Raw genomic sequence first — 25,252 nt, forward strand, 5'->3', positions numbered from 1 at the left:
TGAATAGAAAAGTTAACGTTTGCTATATTTGTTGATGTGGCATATATGTGGATTGCCACGTAGATGATACATCAATATTTAATTAATTTTTAAATTTTTAAAAAAATTAATAATTTTAATGATTTTAACTACATAAATCATTGTTGAAATCATTATTGTCAAAAAATGCTTATGTGCAAATAAAATGTCTATTTTAGACATGATGTTATAAAGTAAAAATATATATTTAAATTATATTTAAATTCATTAATATTATGATATATGAGAAATATAAAATTAAATTATAATAAAAAATAATTAGAAGCAATTGATTAAGTAATTAATATTATGATATATGAAATACATGTAATATATAAACTCAAATTCACATATGAAATTATAGAGCTTAAATAATAAAAAGAAATTATAATTTACCCAAATATAAAGTATCCATATTTTTGTTTTAACGTTTTAATTAAAGTGCAAGAGGATCTCAGTTCGAGAGAAATTATTAATAATTTAGGCATTGTATAAAAAAGAACAAATATCATAAAAGAACTATAATGAGATTAATGTTAGAAAAAATAATAGTTATTAAATAAATTATTAAACCTAATTAATAATTTTAAAACTTATATTTATATAGATATAATTGAGATATATTTACATGTATATTGAGATATATTTACATGTATATGTAGTATTTCTTTTACCAAAATAATATATAATTTATTAAGAAACTAAAGATTAAACTATATATGTGCATACAATTTATCAAACAACTAAAAACTGGAGTATAAATATATATATATATATATATATATATATATATATATATACGAAAAACATTTAAATACATCAATAAATCAAAATAATATATACTGATATAGAAAAAATGAATCCCCACCGGTACCACCTACACTTAAAGCTATTTGCAAATGGTAGTATTGTTGTAAGATGATAGCATGATACCCATTCATTATGGTTCTTCTCCCCACTATAACTTAATTTAAATCCATGTATAAAAGTGGCTACATTTTGTTTTTTTAGAAGTGCTGAGCAAAACAAGCAAAACCTCTATGATTTCATCTATACAAATAACTCTCAAAGTATGTCAAACAATCCCTAATCTTCAAAAGCTAGGTCTTCTTTCTCTGCCTCTTGTCTCTGAGGGTTCTTCCTCGCTGCCCGGAAATTCCCATCTTGCAATCACACCATCCCAGGAGGAGGTGATGATCATTGGATATAATGGGTGCCAACTACAATCCCTAACTGGTTTTTCGTGACCATGACAACTTGCTACTTGGGCACCCGTCACCTACAAAGAATAGCATACCCAGGGACATGTTATAAATGTTTGGACGAGGATGATCTAATTCTAGACAAACAGTTATTTCATTGGCATAAAATATAAATGTCGGGTTTATGTTCCCGCATCAGCAATCATCCGTAACTTATCCACCTCTTTTAAGGGGAGACAGAAAGGGGGAGAAGAGGAAAAAGGAGCATCTTACATAAATTGATATGGAAAAGAAACTGTAAAATTGAACACTTACCAGATCATATATATAAAGTGAACCATCACTAGAGCCAGTGTAAATGTACTTTTGACCGGTGCTGCAAAATATGGTTTGCAAAGTTAGAAAATATTGTAATGCTGGCCAATCGAATGGACAATCTTGAGGGTAAATGTAAGCCATGAACCATCTAGTTAATGACTAGACTGCCTAGTTCAGCCAGCCCTGAGTTGAATGACGGACAGGTTCTGTTGATAAAAGCTAGCAGAATTTGCAAAACTTGAAAAGGGGTAAAAGGGGAGTTCAAATAACTACCCAATTAGGCCAGCAAATATAATGCCATTTTGGTTTCCAGCTATCTGGAATCGGCACAAACTAGCCGTGTAAGGCCTCTCCTAGGCCAAACATAAGTTAGGCAAACTTATCTGTACCCTACATGCATCAAGGCACTTAAAGTAAAGCCATTATCTGTAGTTAGGGGTTCGTAAGATTACCCTAAATCCCAATAATAATGACAGAAAAGAGATCAAACCATGTGGCCTAGGAAAAGCTTTCAGCTAGCTAGATTCCAGCTAAGATTGCAGAGAAGGTACAAGCATTGTCAATGTTTTCAAAATATAGACAAGCATTATTAATGGAGCACAAGTGCACAATTAAACCATGGCAAACGTACAAGAGATTACCTATATGCTGGAGAGAAGTAACAACGAATCAAAGTACGCAACACATTGTGGCCTCTGTATGTTGCTAATGACTGATCGTGGGGATGTTTCAAGGCTCTTGCATGAGTTGGGTAATCCATCCATCTGTAGTCAAAGTCAGTATCTCTTGGCCTTCGAGTGCTGTTCAAAGAAATTAATATTAATGGTAAATACACAGGAGGCATGGACAAGAAAGGCGATCGTTAACTATTATAAGTTTAAGCAAAATTCTAAGTAAAAGGTTTATTAACATCACAGATATAACCCATATATCATAAAGCCAAAGAGGAAATTATTGAACTTCAAGAAGTAATGCCAAGAATTGCATTATGTGGCAAAGGGAGTTGATCTAAATTTACTATGGGGTATTGGAAGACATCATTCGTATATCCCAGAGTTTTGTGGTCTGATCTTTGCCGTTCGAAATGAAATAACGGCCATCTCCACGGCTATCAATGAATGTAATCCCTTCTAAATGCCCTATCAAGACTCCAGCTGCTTTTCCTCTAGTGCCAAAGCAACGCCTGTCCCACACCTGTTCAAGCCAATAGATACGGAGTGTCTTTATCATACAAGATGATTAGCAAGAGACTAAAGCCACATTGATTTTGACTGGCACTAATCACAGCATATCTAAGATAATAAAAAAAAAAAGTTGGCAGTCAAGGATACATTCATCTGCAATGGCAGACTCTAGTATAATATTCACCTTACAGAGATGATCATCACTGCCAGAAAATAGGAGATGCCCAGTTTCATCAGCAAAACACACAGTGTTAACATCAGACTGCAAGAGGAAATGGGAATAGGACTTAGTATCTCTAATCATATCCAAGCCAAAATCAGTGGAAGTTGGAATGCCCAGCACTTGAACACTAAACAATGCAAGAAATGACAAGCAATTGTGATACCTTGTGAGCCGGGATTCGGAGGCTAGGCCTTTTTGACTCAAGATCATAAACATATATAGAATTATCACTACTTGCAGCAACAAGCTCTTTTCCATCAGTGGAAAATTTCACAGAGAAGATTCCAAGTGCATCATAATCATCATCATCGTAATCATCAACTGAAAAATCCAACCCATCATGGATTTCCTGCATAAAAGAATTATAGTATTAAACTGAGTCAAGGGAAATAACTCAATATGGATAATATGAATTCCAACTAGCCCTTTAGGGAAAAAAAGGGGTAAAGAACCAATTGATTCTGTCATAGCAATTCACCGTACTTTACCTCTCAACTCCATATTCTTTTTACTCCTTAAGGTGCTCTTGAAACTGAAGCAGATTAAATAAGTCTGTCTCTCAGACCATCTAGTGTAATAATTGCATAATGTATTTCTGGAAGCTGAATGGTACTTTCAAGTTGTTAATGACAAAGCAGTGTTTATTTTATTTGGCAAAAGTGGACATGTATGTTTGCAATAACACTTAAACTAGTCGATATGCTAATAACGTATAGATTCTTTAAATTAGAAACACTTGTAGAAGATACCGTAATATTTGCAATCGACTCTGAGGCAGCAGATCTGACATTCACAATGTGAACAACAGGGGATAAACTAGAATACACCTGCAATATAAGCAATTAAGTTAAATGGGATGAAACAAAAGAAAGAGGGAAGTGGGGCAATATAACCAAAGAATGTCAGTAACTAAAAAGATTAAGCTAACAGGCAATAACACACTTACAAGAAAATGCTGATCCGGTGAAAGAGAGGTATCAGTAATTGTCCATTTCAAGCTTTTTGCCAGGATGTTCTTCTGAACTTTCCAGCCCCTTTCCACATCATATATCCTAATTTGACTTTTCTGCCTCGTCAAAAAGTGTAAAATCAGTCAAAGACCAAAGAATAAGATCATAAAAACTTCAGCTAAGTAAAGCTATACAATCAGTGAGCCAACAAATACACAAGTGATCAGTATTTCTGTATTTCACCTATAGCCCAAGGAATGAAACAATACCTGGAATCCAGCAACAAAAAGAGAACCATCAGCTGAAAACTGTGACACATATGCTCGACTTTGAAGCCGGTCCAAGCACCTGGGACCATTGACAGGCAAATACCGACTTAAAACATGGCAACCATCAGCTGATGAAAATCTCCCTCTACCTGTAAAATTACCCTCTCGCCCGACCAACATTTTGACCGGGGAAACAGGTAATTTCCGCTTTCCCAGAACACCTCGGGAGAGAAGTTCATGGGGTCCTGACCTAAGGTTTGTGTGTTGAGCAATATCATGAACAAGATAATCAGAATCCTCACTATAATCTTGATTTGCACAATATCCTTTAGGGGCATTCCCATCATTACAAGCATCAACATTCTTCCGAAACCTACTCATTATGTAACAAACTACCTAGATTTCACCAGATATATAATTTTCACCTAAAACAGCAAAATCAAAGCCTTTCATATCACTGTAAAATCTGCAACTCAGTTATGTCCTTTGTCAACCCTGCAAACAGTGACACTCTTCAACAACACAAACAATTAAAATCTAAGATGTAATTTGCTCCATTAACATTTAAACTATCAGAATTAAAAGTCACATAGGGCTAATCAAAATGCAGTTTTAGATATTCAAAGTATTTCTCAAGTGAAATTAATACTAGTAAGTCTCATGAGATGAAACTTTGGAGAAAGCTCCAATTCAAGTGAAATTGCTAAAAGAGAATCATTTTTCCAATTGTTGAGAAAAACAAGAGAAAGTGATAAGAGTCAAACTTTGAAATCATCACCATTTACAATCATAGTACAACAATTCAAATTCCATATGCACAAGAGGAAATAAACACATATTTTTCTTCTTCTTTTTTTTTTTTGGATCAAATATAGAAAACGAAGTGAATTGAATCAGTCCAATCAAATGACACACTAAAAACTAGAAGATAGAAAAAAAATATATCCAAATAAAACAGTGAAATCTTTTGGGTTCCTCAATATTTACTTCATTTTTTCATCAACCAAACTAGAATAAAATTTAGAAAGAAAAATTGAAGAGACAAAAAAAAAATCGTGTCAAACCTCCAATTCGATTAGCCAAATGTGAGAGCCGATCCTAAAAGAAATTTGATTGATTGAACTCTTATTTTATACTCGCTTTGTCTATTTTCTGGAGATATATGTGATAATACAGTGAGATGAAGGACACGTGCTAGATAATGATCATGTGTTGTGAGAACACGCGCTTGATGTTGCGTTTGAAAACTCGGCCGCTTTGTTAAAATGATAATTAATTCTCAAAATAAATATATTATTCCAAATAATTAATTTTCAATTTCATTACTACAAAGTTTTAGCATAATTGAAAATGTTTCAAATGGTTTTAGTCTTTGAGTAATGAAATTATTTGATAATCAAACTTTATTTTATCTATTTTAAACTTTAAATAATTTAAATCTGAATAAATTATTTGATAATTTGAATAAACTCATCTATTTGATTTTTTTCTTATCATCCCGTCAAACTAAAGTTGAGTAAACAAAATTCTAACATAATTTTAAAAATAAGAATATATATTATAATTATTTGGTATATTTTACTATCTAATATATTTTTTAAAAATCGTAAATAAATTTCTAAAAGAAATCCTGAAATTGAATAAAATTTCCACTTTATATTACTGCTCAAAATTGGAATTCAACAAATGAATATTATATATAAGCAAAGTGGGATCTAATTAACCTGACATGAAACAATACATACATATATATATATATATATATATATATATATATATAATAAATAAGGCAAAAAAAGAAATGAAAAGTTAAAATTTCATGGCGTCAACGTCACTACAGGTTTCGTTGCGTTAGGTGGCGTCAAATATTAGGGGAAGTTGTGGGCATGGAACTAAAGATCCGACATCTTCCCCCGAGTATTTTTGTGGCATGTTTTGAAGAAGTAATGCAGATGATGATTTGTTGTGTCATCTATCTATGTGAATTGATGCACGCCTGGATTTCTTCCAATGTTTTCCCTTTAGTTTCTGGGACAAACTTCACTACGAATAGGATTGTTATTATAGAGACTCCCGAGTAGATATAAAATGTGCCTGAAAAATATCATTTACATCATTATTATGTAATCCAAGAATATTTTTTCCATTTATTTTGTGCCCAAATTGAAAGGGGAATAGATTGATTTACCATAGGAACTCCAGGTCATCATGAAGTTGAATGTGTAAGAAACTGCCCAAGCACCTAACCAGTTCACTAGCACCACCAAGCTGCCTGCTACTCCTTTTACATTTATTGGGAAAATCTGTCTCTCCAAACAAATTGGATTCATTTAGAATTTGGGTTATTTCGAATTTAGGTTATTAATTTTTAAATTTAAAGAATTACAATGGTGGAGTCAGAAATTTTTTTTAGAGAGGGGCCAGAATTAAATTGTATATTTTATAATAATAAAATTGTAATTTTACAATTTTAATAAATCTATCTTTATAATTTTAAATGATTAAATTAATTTTTATTATTTTAAGAGGACTAAAGTATAATTTTACTATTACTAATTTAAAATTTTATAAATTATAAAAATTTAAATGAAAAAAATTAGGGGATTAGTCCTCACCTCAGACATTATCACCCAAGGAGCTGCTCCCAATCCAATTGAGAAAGATCCAACATAAATCTGATTTCAATGGAAGAAAAAATGGAAAAAGTAAATTTTTTTTATAATATTGAATAAGAAGGCAACCTTATATAGTTTTATTTCTATTATTTACTTACCAGGACACCGGCAACAGCTAATATTGGTCTCCATTCGGGCAAAAGATCATGTTCCTGACCCAAAACAAAAGGAATTATATATAAAAATCATGCAAATGGACTAATACCCTAAAACTATTTCATTGATAGACAAAGATTATGAATTACCTTGAAATAAAATGAAGTACCAGCTAGAAAACAGCCAAGAAATGTGCCAGCGGAAGATACCTGAAAAAATAAATCCAATTTTCTCATCCCAAAATTTTCCATGAAAATTTCAGGAGGTAAATTGGAAAAAGAAAATTTTCTGGAGATTGATTTTACCATTATGAGTGGTCTTCTTCCTGATTTGTCCATTAGCATTGCTCCCAGAAAAGTTATAGGGACCTAAAGATTTTGCTTTTCACATTACTGAGCAATGAAAATATATATTTATCTGTGTTGAATCTTTTATCAGAAGGAAATGAATTACCTGAACACAAGCATATGCAACGGTTCCAGCTTTTGCTGAGGAAAGCCCTGAAATTGTTTTATGAACTTTTATTAATCATATTCGACACCTCTTTCAACATATGAGTGTAGAGATATGTTTCTCGAAGGTTGGAAAATCTTGAAAAAAAAAAAAATTGAATGTACTTAGAATAGATTATTTACCAGCTAATGCAAAAGTTTGACTTGCATAAAAGCTTACTCCATTTATTCCTCCAAACTGTTGGAACACCATTAATGCAACTCCAATCTGAAGATCATACAAAAGAAAAAAAAAAGGGTACAATTGGAAATCACTTATATAATAATCTCGAATTCATTGGAAATTGAAAAAAAAAGGAGTGTTAACTTACGATCACTGACTTAATATATTGTCTCTGAAACAAGTCCCATATTGTTGTTTTGGGAAGACTTTGAAGAGTTTCAATATATTCCTGTTATGACACCAAATCATCAGCTTAATTAGCTTTATATATATATATAATTCATATGGGTGATATGTTTTTCAGGAGTGAATACTTGAATTTCTTCAGCTTCTTCGGTAATGTCAGCATCTTTACCACGAAGTTCCCTTAGAGCTGCATGAAATTCTTTCTGGTCGCCAACCTTTGCCTGTAACACCAAACAAATATCAACAAAACCAAAAACCAATTTGATATATATACACAAATTGATATGGTTAATTATATAAAGCAATATCTATGAATGTGATTACCAGCCATCTGGGAGATTCAGGAATGAAACAAAGGCCAACAAACAGGACAATGCATGGCAAAAGTCCTTCAAAATCAAAACCAACGTCAGCTTTTAATTATAATTATTTTCTTTGACTGAGTTTTAATAAGAAAAATTATCCTGAAGGGTATTTAAGGTTACCTGCTAAAGCCAGTTCCCTCCATGATATGACTGTTCCTATTAAGAATGCTGTTGATTGACCAATCACAATCAGGAGCTACAAAGAACAAGACGGGGTCTTTGAGTTGAAAAATCACTTGAATACGGATTCAGGTATATATCTATTTGTGATTCACCTGATTTAATGTTGTGAGTCCTCCTCTGAGGTTCTTTGGTGCTATTTCAGCTATGAAGATAGGGACCTGTTTGTTTAGTGGGAAAATATAATTGAAATTATTTTCTCATCAGTTTCTATTTAAAGATGCACGGTTTTGAGAGAACAAAAAATTACCACATAAGAGAAAATACCAATGCCATAGCCAGTTGCAAACCTTCCAAGATCCAATGACACATCACTCTGCAACAAACAGGAGCCATTCCAAATACCCAATTCAACATTTTCTGTTTTTTTTTATCAAAATCTTAGAGAAATTCCATAAATCTTAAAAGTTCAAACCTTAGAGAAATAAACAGCAAGCCATCCAGCAATGCAGAAAACAGCTGAAAGTCTCATTGCCTGAATCAATCCATCAAAAGATTCAGTGAAGTTATACAAATCGATTTGATTAATAGGCCAATTATGGATGATTTAACTTACCCCTTTTCGACCAATCGTATCTGCAATTCGACCACTTGTGACCGCACCAAACATTGCACCAATGGTTAGGATTGAACCAAACATTGCAAACTGGAACATTTTTAGCACAAATCAGTGGGATTTTTTTTTTTTCATTTTTAAGATGAAATTGAAGCATTAAATCAAAGAAAAATATTCATAAGGGCTAAACCTCAGCTAAAGATAAACCAAGATCTTCCCTGATAGCAGCTTGTGTAGGTGCTGAATATCCGACCTGCCAAAACCAACAAACTTAAGCTAAACAATCCATCAAACAGATGAACACCATTCAAAAAGAAAAATTTGAAATTTCAAAGTACTTACACATGTTCCGAATTCAAATGCACCACAAACAGCAACGAATGTAGAAAGCAAAACCATGAAAATTGATCCATTTTCATCACTACTTTTATAACTATCATATTCATCACTTTTGTGAACAATGTTTTGCTCTTCAGTAATCAATGGCTTCTCTAAATCATTAAGCCTATTGATTTCCTTCGCCATCTCTACAACTTTTTACCAATTTTCTCGCAATCCAAACAGGAAAAAAGAAAGAAAGAGAAATCGATGTAGAAGCTAATGTGTCATGCACTTAAAAACGAGCTTTTATTAAAGAGGTCGCATCTAGTAGGTTAGACGTTGGAATTAATCCGTTTTTTTATTCCGAGTTGCGACCTCTATAGAAAAAAATTCAAATAAGAGAAAAAATTGTGAATATTTTGTTAGTGATTAAGATGTGATGTTTATAAAAGAAAAATGGGAAATGGAAATCTACCAATCTCGGACAATGACCTTTTCTTCTAGGATCCAAATTTTAGGATATTTGACAAAATTGTCTGGTTAATAAATGATGGAAGGGAAAAGTTAGAGGAAGATGAGGGTAGGAGTGGAATGATTTGCATGTGAAACTGATGTCACTTAGGATTCACATTCTCCTTCGTCCGTAACAATTGGTGATTGTGTTGAATTAGACAATCCCTAATTTGGTGTTGTTTTTAAATATTACTTTTATTAGAATCATACAAATAATTCAATTTTAAATTTATATTGAAGATTTTGTAATATCATATTTTGACATGTGAATATTGTATTTTAAGATACACCTTCTTTCTATCGTATCTATTTAGATGTATCTTTAATTTTAAACACTGTTTCTATTTTAATTTTATTCAAAATATTTATTATTCCGCATTAACTTGTATATAATATTTATAAAAATTTTAATATACAATATCCGTGTGTATATATATTTATATTATATTTTCGTATCATCAATTATATAAATTCTAATGGAATATAAGTTGATAGAATTAAGAGTTTGCAAAACAAATTCAAAGTGCAAGTGAGTCTAAGAGACAAGTAAAGAGAGAATTAATAAATTATATTTGTTAGCACAATTCTAATTTCCCAATTTTGCATCTATGGAGCCTCGTTCAATTGTTCAAATCACCTATTGGCTTAAGCCTAATCTACCTTTACACAAAGAAGTAATTGCAGCTCCAATATTGACCCTAATTGTACAAATCACTCTCCCCAAAATACCTCACTTTACATAATTTATCTCTATAACAAATCCTTACATGTCACGGGGCATAAATCAAAGCTCATGACGAATCTACATGGAGTGTCTCATACAAGTCAATTGATTAATTGCGACTCATTTGACCCACTTGAACTGACTCAATTCATGAAACATGTGGAGAAACCCATCTACTTGAAGCCCTGTTGACCCAGTGAAACATTCAAATAAAACTAGGGTTACCTTGGTAAATATGGAAAGTAATCTTAGAAGAGTTTTAGTAATTTTAAAGAATCTTAGAAAATCCCTTAAGAATATCAATTTGTAGATTGGCTTTGATCTCAACCGTCAATGTAAATTAAATTGTATCGTTGGATCTAAGGGAGCTTAACTATAAATAGAGGCCTTCCCTCTTATTTGTAATCATCCCGTTCTTAACTATAAATAGGGGATCTAGGGGAGCATTTACTCAAACACTTTGTGGCTTTTCTATTCTCTCATTACTTCTTTGTCTTTGAACTGCTTCTGCTTTATTTCAATGCCTTGGAGAATTTCCTTTGTGAAATCTCACTTTTGAGTGCAAGACTAACTTAGGTAGATTCAAAGCAAAGGAATCACTTAAGGCCATGCGTTTTGCAAGTCTAAAGTTCTAGCCACGTGACAGTTGGTATTCGACCTCAGGTTCAAAGGCCTTAGTTGAGATAATGAAATGAGTAGACAAGCAGATTAAGCCTAGGGAGACCCGTGATAGGGGCAATAAAGCTAGCAAATCAAGGGATATGTTGTTGACTTTGAAAAGTCGAGTGGTCAGTTTTGAGGAATCTATAATGACCTGGTTTCCAGAGGTGTTAAAAAATGTGATTTTGGGACTCTATTTCTATAAACTAAGTCTATAAATATTAATAGGGATATTTATGGAGTTAGTGTATAGATGAATTGAAATTTGGTTAAGTAATTTAGCCAAAATTGTGTTAATTAAAGCCTAGTAACTAAATTGTAAAAGGTTAATCACTTTTAATTAGAAAAATATTTGGGGACTTAAAATAGCAATTCTTCCAAAGACTAAATGTAACACCCCAAATTTTCCTTTTTCTTTTTCTTTCCTTCTTTCTCCCATGTTTCTTCTCTGTTTCGTTTCAATTTCATTCTGTTTCTTATGTTTCTTTACGTATTTATATAATATATAATATAATATAATATATAATAATATTCTTATTTATTAAGTAAACATATACATATTAATCATAAAATCTTTGATATTTTTATATGTATGCCGCCTCAACTATAAAGAATGGCATAATTGTCTTTTTAGTCCCTTTAGCTTTTCTTTAATCTATAATTAAACTTTCGCCTCTATTGTAATTTAATCATTTTACCTAATTATTTTAAATTTAAGCAAATTTCACTTAACCAAAACCTAATTAACCACACAACTAACTTCGTAAATATTTATTAAAAATATTTACAAATCCAATTTACAGGAACGGAGTTCCGGGAATGCACTTTTTTTTTCAATTTGGTCCTTTTTAATCAATTAACAATCGAAACGTTAAAATTTCTTAACGAAACTCTAATACCATCCTAAAGACATTCCGTAAATATTTATAAAAATATTTACAGCTCAGTTTATAATATCGAGGTCTCAATACCTCATTTTCGATCCAATTTACCTAATAATTTTTTTTAAATCACAAAATTCACTAATTCAAAAATATTTCTAAAATCACGCTTAACTTATAATTATTAATTAATAAAATTTTCTAACTTTTTCATCGAATTTAGTGATCTCGAATCGCTGTTCTGGCACTACTGAAAATTAGGTTGTTACAACTCTTCCCCCTTAAAAAAATTTCGTCCTCGAAATTTCTCACCTGATACAGGCTATTAAGTCAATTCTTTCTTCCACCTTTTCAATCGAAGTCCATAAAAATTAATCATAACTCATATTATTTCCTAATTCATATCAGAACTCATTTTAGAACTTGATATTATGCCTGAACTTAACTGAGTAGCTCTGATGTTCTCCTGTCATCAATTTTTCACTAGTAGTATAACTACCGAGAAATTTCCAATAATCGTTTGTCGAAACATAACTGAGAAACTCGGATTATCAAACTCTGACTGATGTTTCTGACGTGGTTGCATCTGTAGCTTTCAATTGATATTTGTTTCCCTTTTTCCATGAAAGCATCAAGCAATATCATTTTACACAACTGCAATAACTTCAACAACCAGGACGACTTTAACCCATAATAACATTTCCCGATTAAAACTAACCTAATAGATATATTTCTGTATCAAGTCTTCTAGAATCTGAATTTCTCATTCTGACTGTTCGTTTATTTACCCATGAATGCACAAAATTTATTCCCGGACTTGAGAATAGACTCAAATGCATATAACTCAATCAACTTTTCAATGAATAACCCACTCTGATTGGAATAACTTAGTCGATTTTATCTATCAGATAATAACATTTTAGAATAATCCTTTTTTCTTATTGTCAAGACAATCCAGATATACCATATATCATAATCCTCTCGGAACACCAATCGAAAATTACCACAAACTGCATTAACTCAAACGAATTATGACATCCCGTTATTGATTGTTGACACTAATCAAGAGTACCTAAGGAATGAAAACCAATATACAAGTTTGAGATTAATCTTCCTCCATCTACACTTTTGTCGATGTCAACCCTTGTCACGAAAATTAGAAAAGGATTATGTATAATAAAACTATTTCAATTATAATCATTGAAGTTTTGAACTATACCGAAGTCAGAACCATCAGATAGATTAAAACCATAGTACTATAATAGGACCGACATTTCAACCATATAGATAGAACAGTACCTCAACAGCAATAGTGCACACCAAAATAGAAGAGGAAATCAAGAAGTAATCCCAATAACAATCAGTGCAGTAATACAATTTCTATAATCTGAGATCCATATTACCGACTTCCCATAATCGAACTAGGATTTATAACAGTAATATATATTCCATCTCCAACCCATAAATATCTTTTACTGATGAACCATGTTTGATAGATAAGATTAAACCATAAGAATGACAAGAAAACCATGATAATGAAATCCAAGATGTGAAGCTATACTGAATTTTTTGAGAATAAAAACCACATTGAATAATAAAGAGATCGATGATATTCTAGAGAAAATTCAGAAGAAGAATATCACTCATACGCACTAGAAACAGTTGCGATAAAGACAATGTAAATTGCATATATGTAATTCAGAACATCAACTATTAGAAGTAGAAAATAATTTTATATGAGTCTGATCATCAAGTCTTCTATCTAACATAATAGATTAGAAAACTAAAGAAAGATAGAGCAATGCCGATCATGAATCAACCAGACTAACAATACTTCCATCTAACGTTATGATTAACCAGACTTTCTCTATGATAAGAATCACATCTGAAAATTAACAGTTGCATATACCTCTAAGGATAAAAGAACATATAGAATACCCATATAGAATACCCAGAAGAGATCGTTGTAAGATACCCGACTATAACAGCCGCATTCAGATATGTTTGCAATTTTCAACACTATCCCACTGACTACTAAAGTCATCAATAATCTCACATTATCCTAATCACTAAAGAAATCAATTCAGAAGAAATTCCGATTAACCCGTTCTCTAAATATCATACCTGAATAAGTCTATTACTCGCGAAAAACTTCTTCCTTAATAGTGACATTACGTATCTCGAATAATCTTCAGAAAAATCTAATATCTCTTCTAGAACTCTCTTTACGTCCTCGACTCTGGCCGCATTATTATTTATTCAACTATTGAACTCTTCAATTTCACACTTGTAAGCTTAATGAATATAAATCTTGTAAATTCCATTGTATAAGGCTGTACGGGTGAGGGGGTGAAGATCGTAAAGCCTCAAAATTTGATTCTCATATATATATATATATATATATATACGTATATAATCATTCGACATTTTCAACTATAAACAAAAACAAATATATCAGCATCCAAATCCCAACTCAATTTGACTCAATTATAACATGTACCTCTAGACTCAATTCCGAGCTCGATTTAGTCAGAGAATTGGCTAAACCTGCAAAGCTCTAATACCACTAAATGTAACACCCTAAATTTTCCTTTTCCTTTTTCTTTTTCGTTCTTTCTTTCTCCCATGTTTCTTCTCTGTTTCGTTTCAATTTTATTCATTTCTTATGTTTCTTTACCTATTTATATAATATATATAATATAATATAATATATAATAATATTCTTATTTATTAAGCAAACATATATATATATTTTAATCATAAAAATCTTTGATATTTTTATATGTATGCCACCTCAACTATAAAGAATGGCATAATTGTCTTTTTAGTCCCTTTAGCTTTTCTTTAATCTATAATTAACTTTCACCTCTATTGTAATTTAACCCTTTTACCTAATTATTTTTAATTCAAACAAATTTCACTTAACCTAAACCTAATTAATTACACAACTAACTTCGTAAATATTTATTAAAATATTTATGAATCCGATTTATCGGAACAGAGTCCCGGGAATGCACTTTTTTTTAATTTGGTCCTTTTTAATCAATTAACAATTGAAACGTTAAAATTTCTTAACGAAATTTTAATACCATCCTAAAGACATTTTGTAAATATTTATAAAAGTATTTACTGCTCAATTTATAATATCGAAGTCTCAATACCTCATTTTCAACCCAATTTACCTAATAATTTCTTTTAAATCACAAAATTCACTAATTCAAAAATATTTCTAAAATCACGCTTAACTTATAATTATTAATTAATAAATTTTTCTGACTTTTTCGTCGGATTTAATGATCTCGAATAACTGTTCTAACACTACTGAAAATTGGACTGTTACAATAAAATAATAATTAAACCATTGTTTTCTTATGACTAGTTGATGAAAATGATGATTTCTATTAAGCTAATTAATAACTAAATTATTAAAATTAAACTTAATTAATTAAGATTAATTAAAACTAATCATAATATATATATGAAATTGGTGGATGGAGAGATGAAAATTCATCTTCTCTAACAGGCCAAAAGAAGAAAAGAAAAAGAAAAATGCCATTTTTGAGTATTCAAGCTTTCAGTCATTCAATTCAAGTAAGCCCATTGCCATTTTTTTTATGGAAATTGAATCATGAAAGCTTAATTTAGCTAGCTTATGTACCAATTTGTAAAATCGTTAAGTAAAATCGTTAAAGTTTTTGAAAGATGTCGTTGTTGAGAAATGGATGAATTTGGTGCGAAAATGATAGAAATTAAGCTTAGATCATGAAAATGATTAAATTGTAAAACTTAATTGAAAAGATTACTTAAGAGGGAGAGTCAAGGTAAAGACTCACTTGATACTCACCTACTGTAGTTCAAAACTCCAGATTCAACCATCCTTCTCAAACCAATAGCAACAACTGCTTATAGAACATAATATCACCATATAACTCATTTACACACAAGATGTTATCATTTTAATCATTGATAACCCCCATGGAAAACTTTATTCTTACAACTTACTATTTAAATATCACATACAGACTTACTCATTCAAAACTTAACATGTCGTGTTATAATACTTACTCGTAGATAGGATAACCACTGATTAGATCTAGATTTATAACTTCCAGCTTAATGAGGAAGAGATACCATTTGATTTAAGAAAAAGAATCAGAGAACAACATTCAAGGAAGAAGAATGACCTTTTCCTGAACTCTTCTCGCATATATATATATAACCCATCCTACTCAGTGGAATTTAACAAGTGTTAGGCATTTCAGAATTTGCCTTCTTAATGGTCTACAGTTTTCGAGATAAATATAAATGAGAATCTCGCATTCTAAATATCAGACTAGTCTATCAGTTGATTCCTAACCAAGTTACTTTACAGCCTAATTGGCACAATACTTGAGACAAATAAGGCATATTATACCTTTGGCTATAATTCATATCATACTTACCCCTTTTCGCTTAACACTATCTATTCCTTTAAATAGTAGAACATCCAAAAATAAAATCTTCACTGACATAGAGAGTAGTTACAATATGCCCAGACCTATGTGCCAAAAGAAACATATGGGCAGATTACACTTCGCCAAACAAATTATTTTGCTGCTATACGCCAAAATCTTAGGTCCCCTAAACTTGGGGTGTGACATGTAATCATCCCATTCTTGAGTAATAGAATACTTTGGGAGCATTTACTCAAACACTTGGTGTGCTATTGCTTTCTTGTGGCTTTTCTATTCTCTCGTTGTTTCTTTATCCTTAAGTTGTTTTCGCTTTATTTTGGTGCCTTGGAGAATTTCCTTTGTAAATTCTCACTTTCGACATTAAGGTTGACTTATGTAGATTCAAAATAAAGGAATCGCCTAAGGTCGTGCAGCTTGCAAGACTAAAAGTCTAGCCCCGTGACATACACAAGGGCATGTCATAGGTACCCCACATGACTGAAGATAAATGACAATCAGTAGCCTATTTATAGGCTCTCTAACGTGATCAACAACAAGTGTATTGATAGGCTTGAAACACTCCTTTAAAGGTTGATTTTATCTATTAATTATCTTCAGTATTTATTTCACAATAGCCTTCATAAACAAGTTTCCCAACAGGTTGAAATATTCCCTCCAATAAATCTGACATATATCTCTAAAAAATAGCACTTCAATCACCAAGAGATAAAAGATTTTTATGCTTATTAAACCACCTCAAGGTATTCGATTGGGAGACTTAGTATCCAAGTTGATCCATGCTTCTATTTGTTCAAATATGCCATATTCAAATTGACCAAACTTAGCTTAACCGAAACTTGTACAAGGCCCAAAAGATGGCCAAGTAGAGAAACAAGTTCGTTTTAATGGTACATGAAACGAGCAAGTAAAAAAACACCCAATAAATTCTTACTCAATTTTCCTTAAAAAAATATGTATACATACGCACTAGTATTTCAAAATATATATAATACATAAGGTGATTATTAAATTATTTTTAAAAAAATTAAGGACTTTACACATACGATCATAAGTACAAGTATAACTCACAAATAATACATATCCGATGAAATAAAACTAGAATAAACTCAAGTCAAAGCACACTGAATTCAAAACCATAATATATTTAGATAGAACCCACATACTAGAATAACTTCAAAGAGAACCTATGCATGGCGCTTGAACATGGTGACACTCAAATTTATGCACTCAAGATTTTTGGACTTGAGCATTTGCTAACACTACCAAGGCTTTAATTATTAGTATATATATATATATATATATATATATATATATATATATATAAATTTACAAGTACAATTACAAGTAATTTATGTTGAAATAAATTATAATAAGAAACAATCACTATAAATTATAATTAAATATCCAAAACTAACTCAAAATAGATACGAAGAGATCCTACAAATTATAGAATTGAAGATATAAAACCGAAAGTGTGAAGTACCAAAATCTCAACATTTATTGATAATACCAAATGTGGGGAAGAAAGTAAAGATAGAAGAAAAGCAAATGGATATAGTATTGAGATTAAGTTGGGGAGATGGCATTGTAAATCAGAGTCGGAACCACCGTATCTCTCTTTCTAAACTTGTTTGAAATCAAAGTTGGGTAGTCTTTATTGGTCTATTTCCCACCCCCATTCTTGCTTCTTTTCATCCTATCCGTACGATTCTTGTTTAATTTGAATTAATTTTTGTAATTTTGGAAACAGACATTTGGTTTTAGAAATAATATCTTTGAGAAACAGTTTAATTAATCATTGAGTATTAATTAAGGATGTGGGATATTTAAGGATACATCATTAATTTATTGATTTATAAGAAGATAATCAAGTGAGAGGGAGACAAATTCCCATGATCACACCAACCAAATTAGTTGATTGGAAATTGATGTATCATCTTATTTAACATTTACTCAAGACTCCACTAAAAATTAAAAGTGAAAACAAAAAAACAAAAAAAATAGACTTTCAACTTATTTTTTGGTGATGGTAGATTAGATATACAATTCACCATGTTTAATACAAGGTAGAAAGTTGTTGGGCGAAGATGAGATGAGTGTGAGTCAAAGAGGAGGAATGGTCATGGATCTGTCCATTATGTTTGGATAAAGCAAAGGAAAATATATATTTATTTCTTGTTTGGATAATTAAAATTTATAAACCAAAGAAATTGTAACATCTTTTGTTTTGTTAAACCCTGAAAAACATAGTAAATGAATTATTTTTCATATATTTTAACCTTTATAGAAATAATATATAGTACCAAAATTAAATTAAATTAAATTAATGATACAAAACTACCAATATTCCGTATAAAATCATAAATATATCCACATTTTCTTGTTCTAAACAAATTTATTTGATCAAATTACCAAAAAGCCATCTTAAACAAATTAAATTTTTAGGACTCCTACTAATCTAACCAAATAAAGCTGTAAAAATTTTAAAATTAAGGAGATAATAATCTAGTGATAAGGTAAAAATATTGAGATATAATAAATCAAATATATATATATATATAAATTAAAATTGAATACTACTATTAGTCTAAAAATTATAAAATAAAAATAATATTATCACAAATTTTTTAAAAATAAAGAGATAATAATCTAAAATATAAAATCTAATGATACCATAAAAAAATAAAGATTGATAAGTTTTTAACTTCAAAGTTTAAATATTTAACAACTTAATGCAATAAAGAGTTAATAATTTTTTGGTTAAAATAAATAAATAATTGTAAAAATACTTGAAGGAAAAAATGATATTTTAAATATTGTAAAGTTGTTTACATTTTTTCTTTTTCCTCCCAAATTGGGGTATTAAAAATAGAGTAAAGTTAAGATTGTGTTTGGATGAAAATTTTAAATTTTGGAGATTTTAAATACTACCATTTTAAATTTCAAAAATTCAAAATGCTAGCAATTATAATTACTTTGCTTGGAATTATTATATTAAAATAAATAATATAAAAATTCAATATGTATATCATTATATTTGTAAAATTTTATAAATACTTTTAATAAAATGAAAAATTTAAAATATATATTAGAATTAAATAGAAAATATTTTTGAAGTTTTAGTATTTATCTTCTAGTGGAAACACATGTATTAAATAAGATAAAATTATAAGGAATTTTGAAAACCACCTCTTTAGGTGGAATTTGAAAAGGGAAATTGAGCTACTAAAATCTCCTTTTGAAATTACTATGAACTTCTCCAAATTTTTTCCCCAAATAAGTAAATCCACTTTTAGAATTTTGAAAACCTTAATACAAATAAAATCTCTCCTCCAAAGCCTTCATCCAAACAAACTCTAAGGAATATGAGCAATTCTCAACTCATACCCCTTTCTCTTTATATAAAAATAACTTATCCAAATAAGGAAAGATCACTTTCCGTCACATAGCTTCCCCTCAATTTTTTCCAATCCAAACATGTTAGCATAGAGAGAAAAGGGCTACTGAGTGGATAGACCTAGGTAGGGTGGCATTATGACGTGCCCTATGTTATTTTGGATAGGACGTAGTGATAGAAGTTTGGTGTGACAGCTACTGAGTGGGCTCTTTTAGTTGTTGACCCAAAGGGTTTCTACAAAGGTTCTTTTGAGGTGTCTGGTTGCATTGTTCGCGAGCTTATCACTCGGTCTTGACGATTGAGGTGTAACAATTTTTAAAAAACAAATTATGAAAAATTAATGTATAAGATAACCTTTAGACATTTAATTTCTTGAAGCTATACTAATATGCTTACCAATACTAAAATTAAGTGTTACATTGAATCTAGTGCATGAGTTAAGTGTCATCAGCTTAGTCATTAAATTAAAAAAATAAATCTTATATTTTGAACATCTTTTAGTTTTTTTAATAGTTTTTATTATTTTTTACTATTAATGTCTCTTTTTTTCTCTTATTTTTTTTCATTTTAAATATACAACATTTATAAAAATCAGATTTTTGAAGGAGACTACGATTTGTGGGGGTCCGGGTTTAACACATTTGTTCTTTGTTGATGATAGCATATTTTTGGGAAAGCTACAGTCATGGGAGCAGTTGCTATCAAATCGGTTATTCAACAATATGAATTACACTCGATTCAACATATAAATTTTAATAAATCGGAGGTTTTCTTTAGCTCAAATGTTTCGAGAATTGCTGTGATATGATTGTTCAGTTGCTTGGGGTTCTGAGGACATGGAATATTGAGAGATATTTGAGTTTGCCTACCATGGTTGTGAGAAGTAAGAGGGAAACTTTTCAAGGTTTACAAGATAGATTTAGAGGCTGGGTGGACAGTTGGAGTACTCGACTGCTTTCTCAGGGAGGCAAAGAAGTGTTTATTAAGTTGATTTTACAATCCTTGCCAATGTATACTATGTCTTGATTTCTGCTACCAAAAACTTTTTGTGTGAAGTTAGAATCAATTATTAGTAACTATTGGTGGTGAAATTCCCATAATTGAAGAGGAATTCACTACTATAAGTGGTCTCGATTATGCATTCCGAAGGAGGAAAGGGGTTTTGGATTTCGTGATTTAGCGAAATTTAATATTGTGTTGCTCAGCAAACAAGCTTAGCGTCTGATCATGTTTTCTTGTTGGGAGGGTGATAAAAGCTAAAAATTTTCCTCATTCGGATTTTGTGCACGCGGGTTTAGGCAACACTCCATCTCACTTGGAGAAGTATATGGTGTTTGGAAGGGATGCTATATTAGATTTAGAGCTAGTTTGGCAATGCTTTTGAAAAGTGCTTTTGAAAAGTGCTGTGAAAAAGTGCTTTTGAGAAGTACTTTTGAAAAGTTTAGTTTAAAATTTGAGTGTTTAGCATTGCTGTTAAAAAGTGCTTTTGAGAAATAAAATGTCCATTTTAGACATGTTATTATAAAGTAACAAATATGTATTTAAATAATATTTAAATTAGTTAATATTAATATATTTTAGTAAGAATATAAAAAATTATTATAACTTCTTTTAATATTTTAATATATAAAATATAAATTTTAAATATTTTTAAGCAATAAATATTAATTATTTATAAAATTTAATTAGAATATATAAACTATATTTTAAATATTTAAATATAACTATTAAATATTTGTAATTAGTATTTTAAAATTATTTTTTATTTTTAATTAATGATTTTAACACATTTGTAATTAAGTACCAAGAAAAAAAAAGAAAAAGTACTATGGTACTGGAGGGGTGAAAAAGTAATTAAGCATTAAAAGTGCTTTTGGGAGAGGAAAAGCTAAAAATTTTAGCTTCTCCTTTTCAAAAGTGCTTTTCAAAAGCACTTCTGAAAAGCTAAAATTTCATTAAAAGCGACATTGTTTCATGACTTTTCTTCCAGAAGTGCTTTTGGAGCCAGAAGTGCTTTTGAAAAGCAATGCAGAACTGGCCCTTAAAGTGGAGAGTTGGTGATGGTAACTCTATTTCAATATGGGATGAAGGCCCTGTAACATTCAATCAGAGAAGGTTAGTACAATTAATTTTGTTTCTGATTTATTAATCCCGGGCAGTAAAGGAATCTTAATTTAATTCATACCCTTTTCTCAGTTGATGAGACATGACGTATACTCTAGTACTCTACTCCTTGATCTCACATGTTAGTTTTTCCTACTTTTTGGTTTGGTGGCCGGACAACTCTGGCGAGTATTCAGTGAAGAGTGGGTATAAACTACCTCTTCTGGGTCTTAATTCTATCTTTACGAATGACTAGCATGCAATTGACTCAGGTTCCAAGACCTTTCATGCTTTATGGAATATTACAAGATCTCCGAAACAAGGTTATTTTATGGAGATTCTATCATGGTTTTTTGCCTACTCTAGAAAACTTTCTAGGAGAATTACATCTGATGTGATGTGTCTTAGGTGCGAGAACGGAAGAAAATCGACCAACATGTGGTATTGGAATGTCTTTTAGTGGCAGAGGTATGGGATACTTTAGGAGTGTGTTGGCTTGCAAACCAATTTTCTACTCCTCCTCAAACTATTTAGAGGATTTGTTTCAACAAATCAATGAATCTATTTGCCAATTAGTCGCGGTAGTGGTGAGTGATTTATGGTGGTCCCGTAATAAACTTCTTCATGAGAATGTTCAGCAAGTTAGTAAGGATTTGGATACTTAGGTACGAGGATATATCAGAGAACTTAATGCAATATCATCCGTTTATAGGATTCATCAATCAATAGAGATTGTTAAGTGGCTCCTGTAGGAACATTGACAACAATAATGTATCAAAAACACAAAGCAAATTTGTATTTGCAAAACAAAGTGAAAAACCAAAGAAAAAATGAATGAGAGAGCGATAAGTTTGAACAACAAAGATGATGAAAAAATCCCATGTCATTTCATTGATAATTCAAAATATATGTAAGTTACAAAAGCAAATTGGATAGTTACCTAACAATGTAACTGCTTCCACCAATACACCACTAACACAAAGTTAAATTTCAAACTAAAGCTAGCTGATACATCAACTATTACATCAAGTACAAATAAAAAAATAATCCTACTAACTTTGATTACAAGTTACAAGCTAACTACGCAAGTTACATTTGAACAAAATGAAACAAAATAAACTAAACAAGCTGCTGCACTTGGTTCTGCTTCATTGCTGGTCTGCTTGCTGAGCTGCTGGTCACATGTTGCATTGCAGGCCAATGCTCAACACTCCTCCTTGGACTGTATGCAACATACACCAATCTTGCTTCTTAAGTCCTCAAACCTTGTTGCACCAAGTGGCTTAGTCAAAATATCAGCCAATTGGTCTTGTAAACTGCAATGAATAAGCCTAACTTCTCTTGATTGCTCAGCTTCTCGAACAAAATGAAACTTATTCTTAAAATGTTTGGTTTTGCCATGAAAGAATGGATTTTTAGCTATAGCAACTGCTGATTGGTTATTAACTTTGATTTCAGTTACTTCCATCTGCTCTTCATTCAAATCAAATAACAACTTCCTAAGCCAAATAGCTTGGTCCACTGTTGCAGCAGCTGCAATGTACTCTGCTTCTGCTGTGGATTGAGCAACTATTTGTTGCTTCTTTGAACTCCAGCAAAATACTCCTGAACCAAGGGTGACAAAGTAACTGGAGGTGCTTTTCATGTCATCTGAAGATCTGGCCCAATCACTGTCTGAGTACAATTAACCTAAGCTCATTTTCCTTCTTAAATATGACTCCAAGCTTCAAGGTTCCCTTAACATACCTAAGTACCCTCTTAGCTGCCTTGAAATGAGATGTGTCACAACAATGCATGAATCTTGACAATAGACTAACAGCATGCATGAGGTTAGGTCTAGTTGCTGTTAACTAAAGTAGACAACCAATTAGGCTTCTGTACTCCTTCTTATCAACCCTCTCTTGATTCTCAAACCTGGTCAACTTTCCCCCTTGAGCCAATGGTGTACTCACTGGTTTGCAATTTGTCATGCAAAATTTATTCAAGATCTTCATAGCAAATGTATGCTGACTGATGAAGATACCTCGATCAGACTGGTTCACTTCCATACCAAGGAAGTATGTTATGATTCCCAAGCCTGTCATATCAAACACTTCCTGCATTTGTGCCTTGAAGTCATTGATCAAATCAGTTTTGCTTCCAGTCATTAGTAGATCATCCACATAAATTGAAACAATCAATAAGGTTTCATCTTCAGCTTTTTTCACATAAAGTGTTAGCTCACTCAGGCTTTTTTCAAATCCAAGCCTAGACAGATACTCATCAATTCTGTCATACCAGGCTCTAGGTGTCTGCTTTAGTCCATAAAGAGCCTTCTTTAGCCTATAGACTTTACCTTCTTTACCTGGAACTTTGAATCCATCTGGCTGTTTGATGTAGATCTCTTCCTTAAGGAAACCATTCAAAAATGCTGACTTAACATCAAGTTGATGAATCTTTCACAGTTTTTGAGTAGCCAAGGCAAACAAAAGATTGATTGTGTTAAGCCTAGCTACTGCAACAAATGTCTCCATGAAGTTAGTGACATATTGCTGACTGTAACCTTTCACCACAAGCCTTGCCTTGTGTTTGTTCAAAGAGCCATCAGCATTAAACTTAGCTCTAAAAACCCACTTGACACCTATGATTTTCTTCTGATCTGGCCTATCAACCAAATCCCATGTTTCATTCTTATGAATCATGTCAAGTTCAGCCTCCATTGCCTTCTTCCAACATCTGTCTCTTGTAGCTTCTTCATAGCTCGAAAGCTCAACTATTACTGCATTGCATCTATGATAGATGTCAACAATGGTTCTGGTTTCTCTCACAGAAGGATCATCAAAGTCTGTATTTTCTGGTTCATTTTCAGCTGGCTCTAGACTGATATCAAGCTGATCTTCATCAAACTGGCTTATGTCTGAGCCATCCCAACTCCAAACTTTATCTTCATCAAATTTGATGTCCTTGCTCACCAAAATATTCCTTGTTGAAGGATCATATACTCTGTAACCCTTCTTGGTACTGCTGTAGCCAAAAAATATGCCAAGAGCAGACATTCTCTCAAGCTTGGTTCTTCTTTCTGCTGGAATGGGAACATAACACATACATCAAAACACTTTCAGATGAGAAATAGATGGTTTGACTCCATACCAGCCTTCAAAAGGTATTCTATCCTTCACAGCTCGAGTTGGAAGCTTGTTCAGTAGGTAAACTGAGGTATTGACAGCCTCAGCCCAAAATTTACATGGAAGTTTGCTTTGAAATAGCAAATATCTAGCCATATCCATGACTGTCCTATTTTTTCTTTCACAAAATCCATTTTT

The 25,252-nt window shown here is 31.4% G+C and overlaps 2 protein-coding genes across 4 annotated transcripts; both read right to left on the reverse strand.

Moving 5' to 3' along the window:
- Nucleotides 1-926: 926 nt before the first annotated feature.
- On the reverse strand, nucleotides 927-5,333 carry LOC108489710 (LEC14B homolog). Of its 3 annotated transcripts, none has more exons than XM_017794415.2 (10): nucleotides 5,229-5,333; nucleotides 4,165-4,659; nucleotides 3,892-4,011; nucleotides 3,695-3,772; nucleotides 3,109-3,294; nucleotides 2,907-2,984; nucleotides 2,557-2,732; nucleotides 2,180-2,338; nucleotides 1,536-1,596; nucleotides 927-1,297 (listed from the first exon to the last, which is right to left on the reverse strand). In XM_017794415.2, the coding sequence occupies exons 2-10, from the start codon at nucleotides 4,543-4,545 to the stop codon at nucleotides 1,112-1,114; spliced, it is 1,425 nt and encodes a 474-aa protein (XP_017649904.1). In that variant the 5' UTR covers nucleotides 4,546-4,659; nucleotides 5,229-5,333; the 3' UTR covers nucleotides 927-1,111. The 3 variants fall into 3 exon arrangements, with proteins under 3 accessions (XP_017649904.1, XP_052876075.1, XP_052876076.1); XM_053020115.1 differs by having other exon boundaries at nucleotides 4,165-4,676; nucleotides 5,229-5,307; XM_053020116.1 differs by having other exon boundaries at nucleotides 4,165-4,414; nucleotides 5,229-5,301.
- A 467-nt stretch (nucleotides 5,334-5,800) lies between these two features.
- Nucleotides 5,801-9,679, reverse strand: LOC108488552 (sugar transporter ERD6-like 16). Its single transcript, XM_017792833.2, has 18 exons — nucleotides 9,240-9,679; nucleotides 9,088-9,150; nucleotides 8,898-8,987; nucleotides 8,757-8,816; nucleotides 8,592-8,657; nucleotides 8,437-8,502; nucleotides 8,282-8,357; nucleotides 8,121-8,185; nucleotides 7,925-8,017; nucleotides 7,759-7,839; nucleotides 7,571-7,655; nucleotides 7,389-7,435; nucleotides 7,241-7,303; nucleotides 7,085-7,144; nucleotides 6,938-6,991; nucleotides 6,780-6,839; nucleotides 6,353-6,467; nucleotides 5,801-6,258 (listed from the first exon to the last, which is right to left on the reverse strand). Exons 1-18 carry the CDS (start codon nucleotides 9,420-9,422, stop codon nucleotides 6,137-6,139), a joined length of 1,449 nt encoding a protein of 482 aa, XP_017648322.1. The 5' UTR covers nucleotides 9,423-9,679; the 3' UTR covers nucleotides 5,801-6,136.
- Between the last annotated feature and the right edge of the window lie 15,573 nt (nucleotides 9,680-25,252).

Source organism: Gossypium arboreum, chromosome 10 (genome assembly GCF_025698485.1).
Source record: "Gossypium arboreum isolate Shixiya-1 chromosome 10, ASM2569848v2, whole genome shotgun sequence".
Classification (NCBI taxonomy): Eukaryota; Viridiplantae; Streptophyta; class Magnoliopsida; order Malvales; family Malvaceae; genus Gossypium; species Gossypium arboreum.

Coding starts and splice junctions, on each gene's coding strand:
- LOC108489710 (XM_017794415.2), bottom strand. CDS start 4,545: ATGAGTAGGTTTCGGAAGAATGTTGATGCTTGTAATGATGGGAATGCC. Junction 2,339..2,556: donor ATGTCTTCCAATACCCCATA/GTAAATTTAGAT, acceptor TTCTTTGAACAG/CACTCGAAGGCCAAGAGATA. Junction 1,597..2,179: donor TACTTCTCTCCAGCATATAG/GTAATCTCTTGT, acceptor CATATTTTGCAG/CACCGGTCAAAAGTACATTT.
- LOC108488552 (XM_017792833.2), bottom strand. CDS start 9,422: ATGGCGAAGGAAATCAATAGGCTTAATGATTTAGAGAAGCCATTGATT. Junction 8,658..8,756: donor TTGCTGTTTATTTCTCTAAG/GTTTGAACTTTT, acceptor TGTTTGTTGCAG/AGTGATGTGTCATTGGATCT. Junction 7,436..7,570: donor TCAAACTTTTGCATTAGCTG/GTAAATAATCTA, acceptor AAACAATTTCAG/GGCTTTCCTCAGCAAAAGCT.